We start from the raw sequence: 16,598 nt of genomic DNA, 5'->3' as shown, positions 1-16,598 counted from the left end.
CGTAAGGACTCACGAAATGATCACTCGGATGACTCGACTGCCTCGCCGCTTCGTGCTGGGCACTTCGTTCTCATCGATGTACAAACAATACCGTGGAAATGTGGTGCTGCGAGGTGGAAATGTGGTGTTTCGAGATGGAAATGTGCAGAGGCCTTATCCCAACTTCCACCCGAAAATACGATTTTATCGTAAAAAATCTAGAGTAATCGACGCTTGTTGATAAAAGGTGTTCGAGAAGATTTCATTGAGTGGGTGCATCGTTTCAAGATTTCAGATTCAAATTACACGACTCCATTATCTCTCGAAATGGGAATAATAGGGTGGCCTTATCCGAAATCCGAAATGCCCCCTGTGGTATGAAGTATTTACCTGACTCCAACGTCCCGAGTTTCTCAACGGACTTGCAACTTCAAAATGTCGTAGGCATCGTACATTGAGTATGTTGACATCGTACTTCGTCGGTGGGGAGGAAATAAGATCAAGTTTCCTCTTAGTTGGTGCGCGGAGTCTCGCGGAAACGAAGTCTGCTGTTTTCCCTTCCTTCGCCCGCCATGGAGTCAACGAGCAACAAGGGAGGGCGTAAGTTCAATCATGAATCATGACGGTCACTCATACAATTTCGATAAACTGTCCGCTGACGGATCGACTACGTTCTGGCGATGCGACCAGCGGACGTCTTGCAAAGCAAGGCTCCATACAGCTGGTGGAGCTCGGTACAGGTCACTTGGGCGAAAAGTCAAATGGGCGGAGCGACCATTTGGGCGGATTGCCATTTGGGCGGATGGCCAGTTGGGCGAAATACCATTTGAGCGGACTGCCTATTGGGCGAATACCATTTGGGCGGACCGCCTATTGGGCGAATACCATTTGGGCGGACTGCCAATTGGGCGGAGCGACCGATTGGGCGAAATACCATACGGGCTCAGTTTCCTCGTCGTAGGATAACTTCTTCACTTACATATACCTACAACTTTGTCGTTGGTGGGACAAGATAGCGGAACTTAATTTCGAGGTTAAACATCGTGCGGGCGTATAAATGGAACATGCGGACGCGCTCTTCGAGCTTCTAGAGAGCCATTCAGCGTATCAAATGCGTGGAGGCAGACATTCGGATTCTAACCGTTGTCCGCGACGCTTCGAACCGGAGCTTCAAAGAATACCTAAGGGGCATAGCCCGAAACTTCCTAATGGAATCCTGGAGGAGATTGTGAACTCGGCGATCAATCCATCGGCAAGTCGAAAGAACCCGCGGCCGAAGCAAAGTACCGAACAGTCCCGCGATGGACGGATTTGAGGCGACGACGACACTGCGAGAAGCAGGCGTTTGAGGAAGTCGGGACGATTTTTCTCAGTTTCATTTGTGTAGATAATTTGACATCATAATTCTTCCGCTGAACTTTAGCTTCGTGTAAATACGTGTACAGGAGCGGAAAGAAAAGAATCGGAGTGGCGTATTACTGGCGAAGTTGTCAGTACATCGCTAATTTAAGATAATGAAATGACAGAAGGAGCACAAAAGAGACGCGAGTGGAATCCCACACGAGTGCGCCGAGACCTGTGGTGTAAAGCCCATAATCATTATTCAAGTTTACAAGTATCTGGATCCAAGTGTGAGGTTCGTTCTCTCCTCCGTGAGAAGAAAGTCCCTTATTTCAGGATATCACAGGTGCGTGGCGATATCAAGACAAGCCTGCTCGGATCGGGTTCTCCCATCCATCCCTCACAGCCTGGCTGGCTCTTCGCCCAAATGATATTCGCCCAATAGGCAGTCCGCCCAACTGGTAATTCGCCCAACTGGCCATCCGCCCAAATGGCAATCCGCCCAACTGGCCATCCGCCCAAATGGCAATCCGCCCAAATGGCAATCCGCCCAAATGGTCGATCCGCCCATTTGACTTTTCGCCCAAATGACCGTGTTCGGGTGGAGCTGTCGTGAGAACTATCGGCCTTCACAGCCATGATAGCAGACCAGCTCAACTGGACGCCAGGGAAGCCATCTCTGGGGTGAAACGGAGAGCAGCGGAAACGGTTGAAACCACCTCGCAAATACTGCAAGCTACCCTGCAACCCCTTCCCGAATGCGTACTCGGTGTGATGCCTCGTCAGAGCGCTCTCAAAAAAATGCATACAAAATGTGCGGAAAACCGTGCCCCGGCAGCACCCTCGTCCTTGAGCGATTTGATTTTCTCTGATGAGTTCATGTAATATACGACATCGGAAAGCTCCGTCAGAGAAAAATTTCTGCTCGCCGACAGCGGGCCGAGCCCGGACCGAATCGTGATATTCGGGAGAGAGTCAAACGTCGAAAATTGAGGGGGAGCGGGAGATGGTTCTGCGATGGAGCCTTCTTCATAACGCCCCCTCTCTTCTATCAAGTATACGTAATTCTCGGAGAATGTCTCGGGGCGGTTTTCCCATGCTATACGTGCTTATACCCGACAGGAGGGAAGAAACATACGTAAGGATGTTTGAAATGATGAAAGCTCTCGATCCAGCTGTGGAGCCTACAGTGGTTCACTGCGACTACGAGTTGGCCGCAATAATGGCATCCGTAGGAATTTCCCCAATGCTGAGATCTCTGGGTGTTTCTTTCATCTCATGCAAAATCTGCGCAAAAAAATTGCTTCATCAGGCCTAATGAGTCAGTACAGTAACGAGGCCGATTTCAATTGTTAAACGAAGATGATCACCGCCTTAGCGTTTGTACCGCCGGACCTGGTTGAAGACGCCTTCGAGGCTCTGTCAGATCATCTGCCGGAGTCTCTTCAACCTGTCCTCGAATGGTTCGAGGACAGCTATATGGGACGCCGTGACCGGCGCGCTTCCCGGCGTCACTGTAAAACGTGTACGAAGCGACGCTTCCAGAGAATCCCGGAACGAATAACAGTGCGGAAGCGTCCAATCGGCGATTGAAGGTGGAATTGGACGTGCAGCACCCGACTATATGGAAGTTCGTCGCCGCCATCCGATTGAGCCAAAAGGCGCGAGACGCCTATTATGAGTCTCTTGTCGCCGGACATAGTCCCGCGAAGAAACTGCGAAAATGTGCTGAAGCTGATGCTAGGATCCTAGCAATCGTGAGAAGTTACTCTCCAGCAAAGCCCATTTTAGAATACCTACGCGGAATTTTATATAATCAAGAAACGAAAGCATGAATAAATGCAAGCATGTTTCCTCTCAATCAATTGCTTGTACTCGGAGTAGCTCTGCTTCAAGTTGCTTCTAAGTTTCTGCCATCCAGGTCGCGCGAGATTCCGGGCACGCGTTGCTCTGAATCCGTGTCGTTTCCGGCCCTCGTTCCCTAATTTTAACGCGTCGTTCTCCTAGCGGCATTCTGCGCTCACGTCGTTCTGGGCTCGCGTCGTTCGGAGCTTGGCGTCATCCCTGCCGCGGCATTTCCGCCGCGGCATTTTTGCCGCGGCATTTTTAGCTGGCGCCGTTCTGGGCTCCGCGCCGTTCCCGCAGCTCCATTCCACTAGCGTCATTCTGGTCGCGTTATTCTGTCGCAAGTCCCTGGGCATGATATCCTCTCCGCAGAAAGAAGCCTCTCACTGGTCGAGCCTAGAATGCCCCCGCTAAGCGTCCGAGCAAATAATGCGAGAAGTTCGGAATTCACAACCCGAGAATCGGGTTAGAACTCGGTATCATCAACTGCTCATTCGCCGGCTTCCGAGGGTCTGACTTCCGCGTCGAGTAAGGTGCGGGAGAGAACTCGTGAGCCTCAGGCGGAGCGTGGGGGCAGAATCCCACATTGAGACCACCGGAGCCTCACAAGCGTGATTCTGATTATTCTCTCCGGTTTTACGAATGCGGCTCTATTTCGAAACACTCTATTTCCAGAGGGGGGGATGGGTCCCGCCGCGAGGTTGATGTGAGATACGACATAGGAGGCTGCTTCCTCCCTGCGTTCTCCGATCCCGCGGAGGGGGACCGTCGTCCTCGATCGAACATTCCAATCATCCAGTCAGCGTCGGGCTCACTGATCCCCTGCTGCCCGAAAGAGTCGGCTCTTCAATTGTGAGCCCCCCGCCCTTGCGAAAGTCGCCTCGTGGTGGAATCAGAGGATTTTCATACGAGAAATAATCTCAAAATACCTCCCTTCGGTGAGTTTCTCGAGTTTCGAATTCGAGTCGTGATTGTTTCCAGCATGCCCTTCGGGTGAGCTCCATTTCTCTTGTCTGCGATGGCCCTTGGCGATTTCTCGATGGGGCGATGCTTGGAGCTTGTCCTGGGCTCGCGCATCAGATATTGATGAGAAGACGCGGCTTGGAGGTAGGCGCGGGCTTCGAAGATCGCAGACGCCTCCGGGGCCTTGGATTCCGTAGGAGCCGCTAGGAGGTGATAAGAGGGTAAGACGATTCGACTGTTCTGGGACTCTCTGGTTGGACCACGTCCGAGACCCTCAAGTCTGATCGGTGACCGGTAAGGCCGCGCCTCTCATTCGACCCTTCTATCGTTGCCCCTTACCCCTGCTTTTGAACCGAGATCTTCCTATTCCCGTATCGGATCACCCTTCGGGCTTCACGTGGCGAATGCGTCTAGAATTCCCCGAGCCACGGCGCGGCGCTCCCCGCACGTTGTGCTAAGTGAGACTCGTCACAGTAGAGACACGATCTTTCGCTCGATGGAACGCATACTCAGACCTGATTATGGCTGATCCTTCGAGATTATGCTGTGACGCTATTTTCAATCCGCTGATGGTCTCATGGGTCGAAGGACCGTTGGCTCGACGGCCTTGATCCTGAGGATGCATTCGAGAAAGCCTCGTACATGCTTTCCACAAACATCAATCTTCACAGGTGGTGTGCGACGCTTGGAACCCGACACCGTGTTTTGCTCCCCGAAATACACATATCAGCAATATTCTGATACCTGGAATGTGAAATTCTCGGGCCATAGCGGGACGCCTTCAAGCCCCTAGATTCGCTAAACCGACTGGCATGAATTTCTACGATCAAGGCCCATTTGAGAGAGAGAAACTAATGCTGTGAGCGGGTCCGGAGAGGGAGAGGGCTCTCCGGAAGATGATAGGGGTCTTTTCTAAGAGCAGATTTGCCTAGTCCGTTTGAGGCGCTAAATACCTTTATATACCTCACTCTCGCTGCTTTGAGCTCTAGCCCTGCCGCGCTTCGCCGCGGCTCAATGCCCATATGACATAGGGTTGCAAGCTGGCGCGTTGAGGTCTTATATCAATGATCTATTTTCAAATAATTCATTTCGAATTGTGATTTTGGGCTTGAATCATATTGTGGGTGGCTCGGGGCCTGCTATTGTGATTGAACGGTATTCTGATATGCGATATCAGCGGTTTTCTTTTTTTCTCGGGGGTCGGAGTATGGGGATGCGCCTATTTGAATACAGCTCACAAGCGACCGATGTACCATTCGGAATGGTGTGTGTCTCTCAGAATTTCGAATTCGTGATCGAAGCTAAAACCTTTCTCTCGGAGGAGGAGGACCCTTTCGCATGGAGCTCCACGATCTGAGCGTGCCTTACTCGTCGATCCATGGCTCATGGGGCTTCCTCGAGAATCAAAGCTCAAGAATTCCCGGAGTCGGGGAATTCTAGACCGGTGGACGCTGCGCTCACGTCCGCTTCAAGATGGCGAAGTTTTCCCTGAGCGGCGCTCTTCCGTCGACTTTGCCTCGGCATCCCAATTGAACTCAAGGCCCATTGGACTCCATCACATCTATTTGGAAGTCGGAAGGCGATGCTCACAGAGAAGAGAGAGGCATCTTGCAGGCTTCTCCACTCCCTCCACGGAATTGCTCCTCATTCAGATTAGGTATTGGAAACACGGAAGAAACGGGCGACAGATGCGAGTAGGGGGAGTCCAAGAACCGCGAGAAGGTTCGATCAATACGCAGAAAGTAGCGAACTTTCGGAGAGGAGACTACGATTGTACGGGTCAATAGGACAGGAGATAATCTTCCCACGTCGGATAACTTCCTCTAACGACCACATCCCGTGATGTGTTCCGTCTCCAAATCGATCGGAGAGTTTGAACATCATAAAATTCTTCTAATAATTATCGGGGTGGACGCGAAGTCAGCGGCGAACGTGCACATCATAGACTCTGCTCAATTTCTTCTGTCTCCCTCACCACTCTTTTCCCGACTACTCTGCGTGCGATGCAAAATGGGGCTCGTCGTGTGCCCGTAAATTTTTCACGAGCTCTGGGCGCAGCGGCTCTTAATGACGCTTGTGTGTCGATACATATCCCGCGAGCTTAGCGTGGCGAGTTCTCTTCTTCAATGGACCCGTCGACGCGGGAGGGGGGGGAAGAATTCTACGATGGGAGACAGCGTCGATGGTAGCCAAGAAGCCCAGGCACTCCGGGATCGGGTCCACCTCTCGCGACGCTTCCTCGTAAAGAACGCTTCAGCGAAGTGTGATTCAGTCTCTAATTTATTTCCTGCTTGCTCCCTGAATCGTCGCCCAATCCGTTCTCATGCGTCAGGTAGTTGCACTTGTCCTGAATCCAAAAGCTTCACTCTTCATAATATAAAGTCACATTCCTAGAAGCGATTCCGGTACCGGCTTGGAGCTATCTCTCGGAACTCATGATGAGAACTCTGTCGATAGCTTGAACTGTAATTACGTTTGAAATAGATACCAAGGAAATGGGGGAAAGATCACGCGATCTGTTCATGAGGAAATTATCCGAGCCGATAACGTGTCGTTTCGCCTTTGCTTCTCGACAGCGTGTCATGTTATTCATGAGCTCTTCCTGCCGCGCCTCCGGGACTCGCAGGAAGCAAGCGAAGAGGTGCTCGCTCAGCCGATACTGACTCTGCTAGAGTTCAGTTTTTGAAAGCAAAACTCCTGCGGAGACCTGCGGGTGTTGGAGGAGATGGAAACAAGGTCTCTGCTTGATCAAGAGAACACGCACTCCCGAAGACCTACTCGGACAAAATATATCTGTCGCTATGGCAGCCAAGACCTCGTCATCAGAGGAATTGAAGCTACTCTAGGCCACCACTTACTGTGATCCAGGCGGTATCACTTGAGCCCGGCTCATATCTGCTCTGCCCATTTCTGCATTTTCCGCAATCCCCTTGAATAAAAGTGCTTATGAAATGAGAAATTTCATCTCGATCGAGAATGCTGATGGATGACTTTTTGGACGAATCGGACGAATGGGATGATTCGCTCATGCTATGATTTGTGCAAAAGAACCACTGCTCGGGCAGAAGCTCGATACTCAATCGGAAGCGAGGATTGCCAGCCCAAAAGAACGTGGTGCGCAACATCGCTGGGCCGCACACATATGTAAGAGCGAAGGAGGACGATCTTCCTTCCGAGTGTACGCTCTTCTCGAGATCCGATGGCGACGTCTGTCATACGATATGGTGTTTCCGTGGCAGAGCGACACGTCCGAGGGAACGATGCGACGTGAGACTATTTCGCAGCTCTCTACCTCGCGTACCCTCTGCATTCGGCGTAATCGGAGAGGTCGGAGCGCTAATCATTCTCACAACTTCCGTGAAACTCAACACTTTCTGCAAACTTCCGCATTCTTCCCCGCCACCATTTATCCCCGATCGACCGCGCATCGGGAGGCCCGCATTCTTTCCTACGCGCTCACAATTAAAAGTTCCAGCAGGATATGGTTTTTCTCGACGCTTCTTCTCAAGGTGCTTGTGAGGAAGAAAAGTTCATACAAGGCGAGCATTATTCTCACGACGTTCTCTCCAGGAATGGAGGTGAGGGGGAGCGGCTGATCCCACCGGGTCCTTCTTACATTCAGACAAGGGAATTGTCGACTCGTCTCGAATTAAGACAGGTAAGAGCGTCTCAATGTAGATTAGATTGGATACAATCTAGACAGCTGTGGACGAAAATCGAGTGGAGTGACTAGTCGTCAACTTGAAGCTTATGAAACATCTCCTGAAGGTCGCAGCCACATCTCTCCTTCATCTCCATCTCTCAATGACGCTACGCCCCTCGGCTCGAGCTCGGTTCTGAGAGGATGTGGCTCAACTCAGGGTGCGATGTTATCTATCCAGATTCCATCGGGATGATTATGATTGATACCCGAGGAATTCAATTTTCCTGACAATGAGGAGCGCCGACAATAATTCAACGAAATGGATAACCGATGCTTCATGGGTGAACTCCCCGCCTTGGATTTGCGGGCACAGCCGAATCGTCGACTATGCGTCGCTCAAACATACTAAGTCATCAGAGCATCTTCACGTCCTAGAGAAAGCTCCCAGCATTCTGATTGGTTCCATGACAGTGGCGAACGCTTCCCCCGGGCTAAGAGTTCCGTCGATATATCTGGCCCTGGATCAACACGATCTCGCTATGTGAGCAGGTACGGGAGATGGCGATCATGAGCCGATGGATTTTCTCGCCATTGAGAGGAGAGAATCGTGATCTTTCATTACCACTGCTTATTGACGGAGATTCCAGTGAAAGGATCCGAGCTTTACCTCTTCCAGAAGAGAAACGAAATATTGAGCTTCCACAGAGGGCTCCAGCGAAGGCGCTCATCTTCCCCCCTGTCACAAAAATAGACGCCTGACGCAACCTCCGGGCTCGGAATGAGTCCGGAGGTCGCGTCCGGGATCGAAGTTTCCTCTTCTCAGATCCTCGAATAAGAGTGTAAAGTTCGCCCGTCATTCCCGTTTGGGTTGCGGAAACTTCTGTGTTGTTGAGGATTCCGCTCCACTAGAAAAAGAAATCGAATCCGCTTATGAGCCACCTTGCGGGAAGTTGAGATGGATTCCCCCATCCGGGTTTCGCTTCTCCCAGGCGTATTTTCCAGGCGCAGGATTCAGTGAGACATTCGTCATGTCCTGATTTTCTCCAGTCTCCAAAACTCTTCCTCTGAATCTGATTGGAGGGATCAGACTACCTACCTCGGGGGCGGATGATCTCCCTGGGCCCTGTTCTCTGGGATCCGCTCATCTGAAAGGAGGTCTCCGTTAATGTCTTTCCACCTGTAGATGCAAGAGCGTCCGGTCTCTCTCGCTCACAGCCTCGGCATCATTGATTTCGAGAGGGGTCTTCCTCCGACAAGGGTGATCCCCCGCTGACAACCCAAGGAAAGAACTCCGCAGATCGTCCGTGACCGAAACTGCGAAATCGAGGAACGCGTTCGGCCGGTGCACGATTTGACCTGTACGAGGAAGGACTCCCGCTACAGTCTCCAGAGCGGAATCACGCTCAACTGACATCGAAAAGTTACCGTGACTCGCAAAAGGTGTGGAGCACGCGATCAGTTCTCGCACTCCACGGACCTTCGGATGTTCGGGAAAACAAGGAGCTACCAGGTGAAATAGGGACTCGAAAAGATTCCAGACCATCCGTCGGAAGAGTCGTACGAGATCAGAGGATGAGGAGGGGGAAGCATTGTTCGGAAACCCCCGGATAATTGAATTTCGATTCCGATGGGCATCCCTCCTCCAAAGCCTGAGTGGACGAGAAAACATTAGGACTAATCGAAACCGCCAGCTGCGAGCAGCTGGCTCGTCCGTCCCGGCCGAGCGTATCATCTGGATTGAAACGAGGGCTTCGATAAGTCGAGCATTCTTCACACCTCACGCCATCACACCTCGGAAGAAGCGATGCGACGCGAACCTCGAAGTCGCGAACACGGGTGACGATGCCGTCTCGAATAAAACTCAGACCTCCTCGCTGCCTTCTGACAAAAATTATCGAGCATTCCCGGCCCTTGAACATCGGTACGGCATCATCAACGAGGGACGAGGGAGAAAAAATTCCGTCGCGAAACCTCGTGTTCCAGTCGGAGAGGGTCGGGCTCGGACCCTCTCCCACGTGGCAATAGAAGGTACGCGGACCCTGTCCCAGAGTGAGTGTGGCGCGCTCCCAAACGGTTGGCAGCCGTCGTGGCAGCACCGCGATGGCCACCACGACCCACCATAGTTTACTACCGGATGACGGTACCGTAGCGGTAGGTGTCGCGACCGCAGGTGCCGAAGTTGCCGACGAGGAACAGCAGATGAGGAAAGTCTACGACTTCGCGGTCCCTCTTCTAGTGCTAGCGTGCGTGATATCGACCCTATTCAACCTGATCGTGCTCGTATCTTTACGATGGTTAAGACGATCCATAAACCCCACGTTGAGTCTGAGCCTGAGTTTGACTTTCGCAGACGCCTATGCGTCGTTCATGTTGGGGCTCGGCTTCGTCATAAACAGTTACCTACCGCTGCTGAACGTCGAGATCCATCGCTGTTTCAACCTGGTGCTCGAAGCGCTACGGCTCAGTGGACTTGTGGCCGCAGCTTTCAATTTGCTGGCCTTATCGTTCAATCATTACGTAGGAATACTTCGACCTCTTCACTATGCGTCGACGGTGACTCGAAGGAGTGCGTATATCGGCATCGTCTTACTGTGGGCGTTCCCGCTGGTGATATTCTTCACGTACTTCTCGAGTGTACCCGACCAAGGTTTTCGCAGTGATGAGTGTAGCAATTTCGCGTTTTTACGTGAATCACGTTTTTCGGTGCTTCTAGGAATGCTGTTCACGGTGCCTCTGGTTGTGATGATGTTCATCTACTTTCACATATTCTTCATTATACGCCAGCATAAAATCGGACTGTTCGCACAGACGAGCAGTCGTCACGTTGTGTGCAAAAAAACCGCTTCGAGCTCGTCCGTTACGACGGGACTCACATCAGCAACATGCACCCAGGCCAGCCGTCGACTGCAGAACGTGAAAGCCGTGTACACGACGTTGCTCATCATCGGGACGTATCTAGCCGGCTGGATGCCGGCCGTTTGTTTCTACGTGTTCACCTGCACCGACAGCTGCCCGTTTCCGGTCAACAAGCTCTCGATGACGACCCGAATATCGGGTGGAATACTCGTGAACGCGCTAATCATAGCCAAGTCGCTCGTCGATCCGTTCATCTACGCGGCCCGGATGCCCGAGGTTAGCGAAGCGCTATCGCGGATGTTTCGGTGCCGGCCCCGGCCGACCTTTCGACACGCGAGAGCTGCCAGCTATAATCGAAACTTCAACAACAACTCGACTCCATGCTTCCCCAAGTCCCCGATCGGAACGCCGCTTCGAGGAGACAGCCAGCGAACAGACTGCACGTATGCAGGCTCTCGTGCCGTGTACGTTAGCCGACCTCGAGGAGGTCTCGTTCCGTCGCACAGTGTGGGCTCGTTGGCGAACTCGTCGCCGCCGATTCCCACGGCGCCTCCGCCACAGCAGTTGCCTTCATCAAACGGTCTCAATCACAACGGTGCAATTCGCAGCCCCCACCACCATTGGCCCGAACACGGATCAGAACGACTACAGCAGCAAGATCAACGTCTTGTCAACGATTTGAACTTTCACAACGTGCACCTTGTGCCGCAGCAGCAGCAGCAACATCCTCACTTTCAAAAATTCCTGGTCAGCAGCCAGGATGCCACTGGTGGAGGGCCGACTCATCATCTCATCATGAAACCCGATGGTGTGCTCGAACCAACTCCTCGGATCGCCGCCTCGCCCAGGCTTGTGGTTAAGACTAATTTATAACGATACATCGAGGCCGCTTGATTGCGGCCAGACACCGATATTGCAGCCGCTCCTGCTGTTGACGACTTTACTCAAATTCAAAAGGCGGTAGCAGCGGCGGCACTGGACTTCCTCTCGGGTCGCGTTCAACCAGTAGTCAACTGTGCTCACAAACTGACAACATCGACGTCCCTCCTCGGCGAGCTGCCCAATTCTGACTGCCCCAGCAACCCTTCGGTCAACTTCTGTGGAAATCACGACTGTGACTCCTGTTTTGCTCTCGTTTCAATTCAACTACAGCCCTCGTCTCCGATCGCCGAACGGCTTCATTTGACTCCCAGCTCCGCATACGACCTTGCTCCGATCCGTTGAGGGAAGCCGCGCACTTCTCCTATCGATCCCGCAACTCATTGGTCTGTTTGGGACTCGGACCGCCCTGGGTTACTCCACGTCGTACAGAGTCCTCTTTCTCTTCGATCGTTTGACGTCCACTCTGCCGTTTCTCCTCATTCTACGGTGGCGCTCCGTGAGCTCTCACATTATTGTAGCTGTAGCGGTGGTCATCGTTTTTTCCGCTGTCCTACGCTGTGGGTCACCGCGTCGTCATCAATAATTCCATTGGACAATTCGGAATTAGGGACACATGCGTGAACAAACCCAGTTGGTTCCAACACAGACCAAAAAAAGGAGAGATGAATGTACGTGACTCGATTGATGCCAGAGGATGTTGTACGATACTGGAACCCAAGTTGACGACCCATCGACAGCGGCACCGTGTACCTCCCTGCATCGTGATCTCATCCATGACCCGAAGTCATAATCCACAAAATCTATCGTGATACTGAAACCCGTGTACAAGAAGTATATTTCGCAGATCCGCGAATCCGTCTATCTAGCCTCACCAGTAGGCGACGATCAGCTGGACCTTTCGATAGTCTACATTGCCTTTCGAGCCTCCTCAGATCTCGCTGCTACCAGCGGATGGTACTCGATGTCGAGGCTTTTCAAACCGGATGTTCATCGGAAGATTCGCGCTGCAAGGCGAAAATCCCATAATGGGTCATCCACCCGGATGCCATGATGAGACCTGGACTTCACTTGCGGACGGAATACTCGGCGCCTATCCATTTCAGAAGAATAATTGAGACGAGGCACTTGTATACCCCTCAAGAGTCAAGTTGACTCACTAAGACAGGAAATCCCAGGCACAATCGTCTAGCTTTCGGGTGTTTCAATTCACAATTCTGTCATCGAAGCTCATTTTTCTCTGTCTTGAGCTCTCCTCTCCCTCCCTGACTAATGACTCGTTCTCTCTTTCCTTCTCGAATAGCCTAGAAGTCTTATGGTCTCTACATGGTCCCTGATACCACAGCGGGAAAATTTGATGGTGCGTAAGGAGTGGACACTGTATATACATATTTCGGGACTTCATCATATTCTCCCTCGATTTTATTGGGAACATTCACTGAGGAGATGCGACGAAAGTGGCATTCTGCAGTGTTTCCCCAAAGGATCGAATGAGACCGTCTCTCAGGGAACATTAGGTAGTCTCGAAAAGGTCAACGACTGGAGCAGATAGGGCGGATCACGGGTGAAAATCGCGAGATTAGGCATAATTTCTAGATATCGGAGAATGAAGCAAGATCTCGAGACGATTTATTCCCCGCGACGATTCAACCGAAGCTTCAGATGGAAGCGTGGTAGATCGTCTCCGTTGGTGTCCGTCAGATTTCTATTTTGGAGCCATAGCTGTACGAACAAAAGTGATTCACGGCAGCAGAGTCTCGACTGTTGCTCGATGATGCGATGATCGATCCTAGAATATCATACATTATACAGTATATGTCAGGCAGTCGAAGGATCAATGGATCTCGTGTGTAAATAAGGCTGTGTCAATAATTGATGTTGGATATTATGAACGATATCGAGATGACGATTCCCGAAGATACCCGATTCGAAGGTTCTACGGAGAGCGCCGGAAGCATTTCTGAATATTTACTCTCAAGTGAGCAAAGTTTCGAATCCGTTGTGTAAAGTGTGAAATACATACATCATATACTGCGAGATCGCACCACGGTGAATATTCTAGACCAGAGTTCCGAAGCATCTAATCTCATCGAAATCTGAATATACGGGGAAGTATTTTTTTATTATGTTCAACTTGGTGCTCTCTGGGTCGTCACCATTCGAGAATTCAAAGGTGAAGGATCATTTTGGAGTCTGAGGGTGACCTGATCGATCCGGCTGGACGCTCGATCCGGCCGGACGGAGAGACAGTATGTATTCCGCAGGAGCAATGCCTCCGAGATAATTGTTAAGCGGTGAATAAACCCAAAAGTGATATCGATGGTTGAATAGAAGCACTCTTGTGAATCCTTGACATCCACCATTAGCTTATAGTATCGTAGAGGATTGTAGAGTAGGCTCGTTCCGAATCCTTTTTCTTGAGAAAACTTTACATGAATGCCATCCAAGGAAGGATGATATCTGATCTTCGAGTGCTCCCTTGATCAGTTCGCGGCGAGATGTCACCTGGAAGTCGGAAAGAAAGAGCAGAAAATAAGTCACGGGCACCTTTTCGGGGGCAGCGATGAGGCAATTAAGTATCCTCCCACAGACGTTGATACGTTCCGATGAAGACTCGATTACCCTTCCGACGTGAATCAGGTGGAGATGTTCCCGCCGTGCCCCGGGTTGTGCCTCGGGCAGAGTTCTCCGTGTTCCCCGAGTTCTATGGTTGGAGTCCAACCGAACAGCGGTTAATAGACTTCGGATCCTCGGAATGCTTCCAGATGTCAGAAGGCGATTTTTTCAGGAATACTCGAATTATGGTGCGGATAACGACTCAAAACTCTCGCGCACACATATCCTGCTCAGGCTGAACGCTGCCGAATAAGAGCTACAATGATGAAATACCACCACGCGTTCTTCATAGATCTCCTCTGCCCATTTGTCGAGTGCTGTGCGAGACCGACAGGCCAGCTCTGTCAAGGTCTGACCACTGATGAGAACGCTCGAGAATAGAAAGAGAAACCGACCCGAGTCTCAATCTCGGGCGACTAATGTCCAGGTGCGAATAGACTGCCGACCAAGAGATGCGCTCCGGACTCTCATCAGGATACGCTTGGAAGCTCACTGGAGAGAATTTCTCCCTGAGGGCCTCGCTTCCTCACTTACACCTGAATATGAGAGTCGAGTATGCTTCTGAACCGAGATAAATAAGCCACCAAGTGAAAAATCGTAGGATGTAGCGTGGGCTACAGAGCTCGTTTCAGGCAGATCGTTTGCATCATGCGACAATTATGAAGGAGAGATGGATCTAGATTCCTGATTCGAGATGGAACGAGTTGCTCCCCGAGCTTTTGTTCTGGATGAGGAGAGACCCTCGAAAAAACGTCCTTCGCCGAGCCACGGATGCCCACTGGCTTCAGATCTCTAGGGAGAAAAAGCCAAAAGAATGGCACGCTGAAAACCTGGACTGAACAGAGGACACCTAATACTGTATTTTGAGGCCAACGCTGGCGAGAAAAAACTGTGAATTAATCGAGTCCTAAGCGGGGGACCGCGGTGAAAATCCTGCTCTCGTTGCTGATGCCGATTTGGTGAAGATTTTGTGGCTCTCGATCGGGGAGTCCGAAATTCATTGCGAGTTTTTTTTACGAAAGCACATCCTTGACGGAGTTTCTCATTTTCCCGCGGTCGATGACTGTCGTAATCGGGCTAAGGAGTCGAAGCGGTTTCCCCCTCTCCCTTTCTAGTATAAAAGGAATCGGTAGATGAAATGAAATACTTCGTTTCACCGAGCCTCCACGAGAGCGATAGTCCTTTCAGACAGACATATCCAATAATGACCGGGAACGTCGCTCGATAGCTTAGTTAGTCACTTTCGACGGAGGGTCGTCAAGAAAAGTTCTCCGGACGTCAGTCGACAAAGTTTTTTTTCCAGTGATTACAAGGAAAAGGAGTAATAATGTAAGAAGCCCGGAGGAAGCTGTCCGGTGAAGGCTTCGCGTGTCGCGTGTGTGGAGTTCCCGAAGGAATCATGGGAGATCATCGCATCGTTATCGGAGATTCCTCATTGCGCGCTTGATCGAGACGAGCGCCTTCGTCGATTTTCTGATGAATCCTACCCTGGAGCGGATGAGACTCGTCGAGCAGAACCGTCAGGTCTTGGACGCTCGATGGAGAGAAGGACTCGGATTTCTTAGGGGGATCCGGGCAAGTTATCTCGGTACGCCTTGGACTTGTATCTGGATCCCGGCTGAGGCTATCGGATCGAGCCCCCGCCGCGTCGGCAATCCTCGGATCGCCGAGGGGAGACGATGGATTCTGAAAAATCTGAAGACTCGGCTGTCCCTGGAATGGTGAATTCAAGAGCAAGTGCACGTCAGAAGCATGTCGCGGTCGAGGAAATGGATACATACAGTGACGCAGAATTCCGTGGGTCAAAACGGGAACGATACCTGCAAATGATTCTTCTCAATTACTTGAGAAGAATCTACCGTGCCGCAGAATCTATTTCTCTCATTCTCAGAGAATCAAGTCTCAAACGAGCTATGCTGCGCCGCTGGTCCCTTCTAAACTTTCAGGGCGTAAGAATCTTTCCGGCTGTTTTTTTGGACAGGGCTACTCTCAGCGCTTCCACGATGAGTCCTGTCAGCTAGTAAGAAAGAGTCAGACCTCACTGGGGGATTCTCATGCGAAGCTCACGTCATCGCGGCGTCAATCTCGTCAACAAGAGCTCTCCACTCTATTTCAGGAAGGGCCAGGACTCTACAGGTTCTAGCTATAGTCGCGCTGATCATTTGACACCCCGTCTCTCAGATGCGCCAGGTCGCACGCGCTCCGTCACGTTCGGACATCGTCCAAAGTGTCCGAGTTCGCTCCGACACCAGTCCCGAAAATCAAGATGAAGGTCAGTCGGGAGGTTTCTTGCTCCGAATCTTGAAATGGAAAGGAGACGGGATGTATTTTCGAAGGGTCGCCGCTTCGCTGAGTTCCCTGAAACCCCGCGGGGAGATTGAGCCAAAGGAACACGTTCGATCGGGGCTCGCACGGCGTGTTATACATCACCAGTGAAGTGCAAAGCAGAGACGCAGTGAATTTATGCTCGAAGGGG

General features: G+C 51.4%; 1 protein-coding gene across 1 annotated transcript; it reads left to right on the top strand.

Moving 5' to 3' along the window:
- The first annotated feature begins 9,871 nt into the window (after positions 1-9,871).
- Positions 9,872-11,500, top strand: LOC100904784 (lysophosphatidic acid receptor 1-A-like). The gene is made up of 2 exons (XM_003738283.2): positions 9,872-10,594; positions 10,664-11,500. Exons 1-2 carry the CDS (start codon positions 9,872-9,874, stop codon positions 11,498-11,500), a joined length of 1,560 nt encoding a protein of 519 aa, XP_003738331.2.
- The last annotated feature ends 5,098 nt before the right edge of the window (positions 11,501-16,598 follow it).

Source organism: Galendromus occidentalis, unplaced genomic scaffold, assembly GCF_000255335.2.
Source record: "Galendromus occidentalis unplaced genomic scaffold, Mocc_1.1 scf7180000075867, whole genome shotgun sequence".
NCBI classification, from domain to species: Eukaryota; Metazoa; Arthropoda; class Arachnida; order Mesostigmata; family Phytoseiidae; genus Galendromus; species Galendromus occidentalis.
The sequence above is the reverse complement of the archived record's forward strand: the minus strand, read 5'-3'. Positions and strand labels throughout refer to the sequence as shown.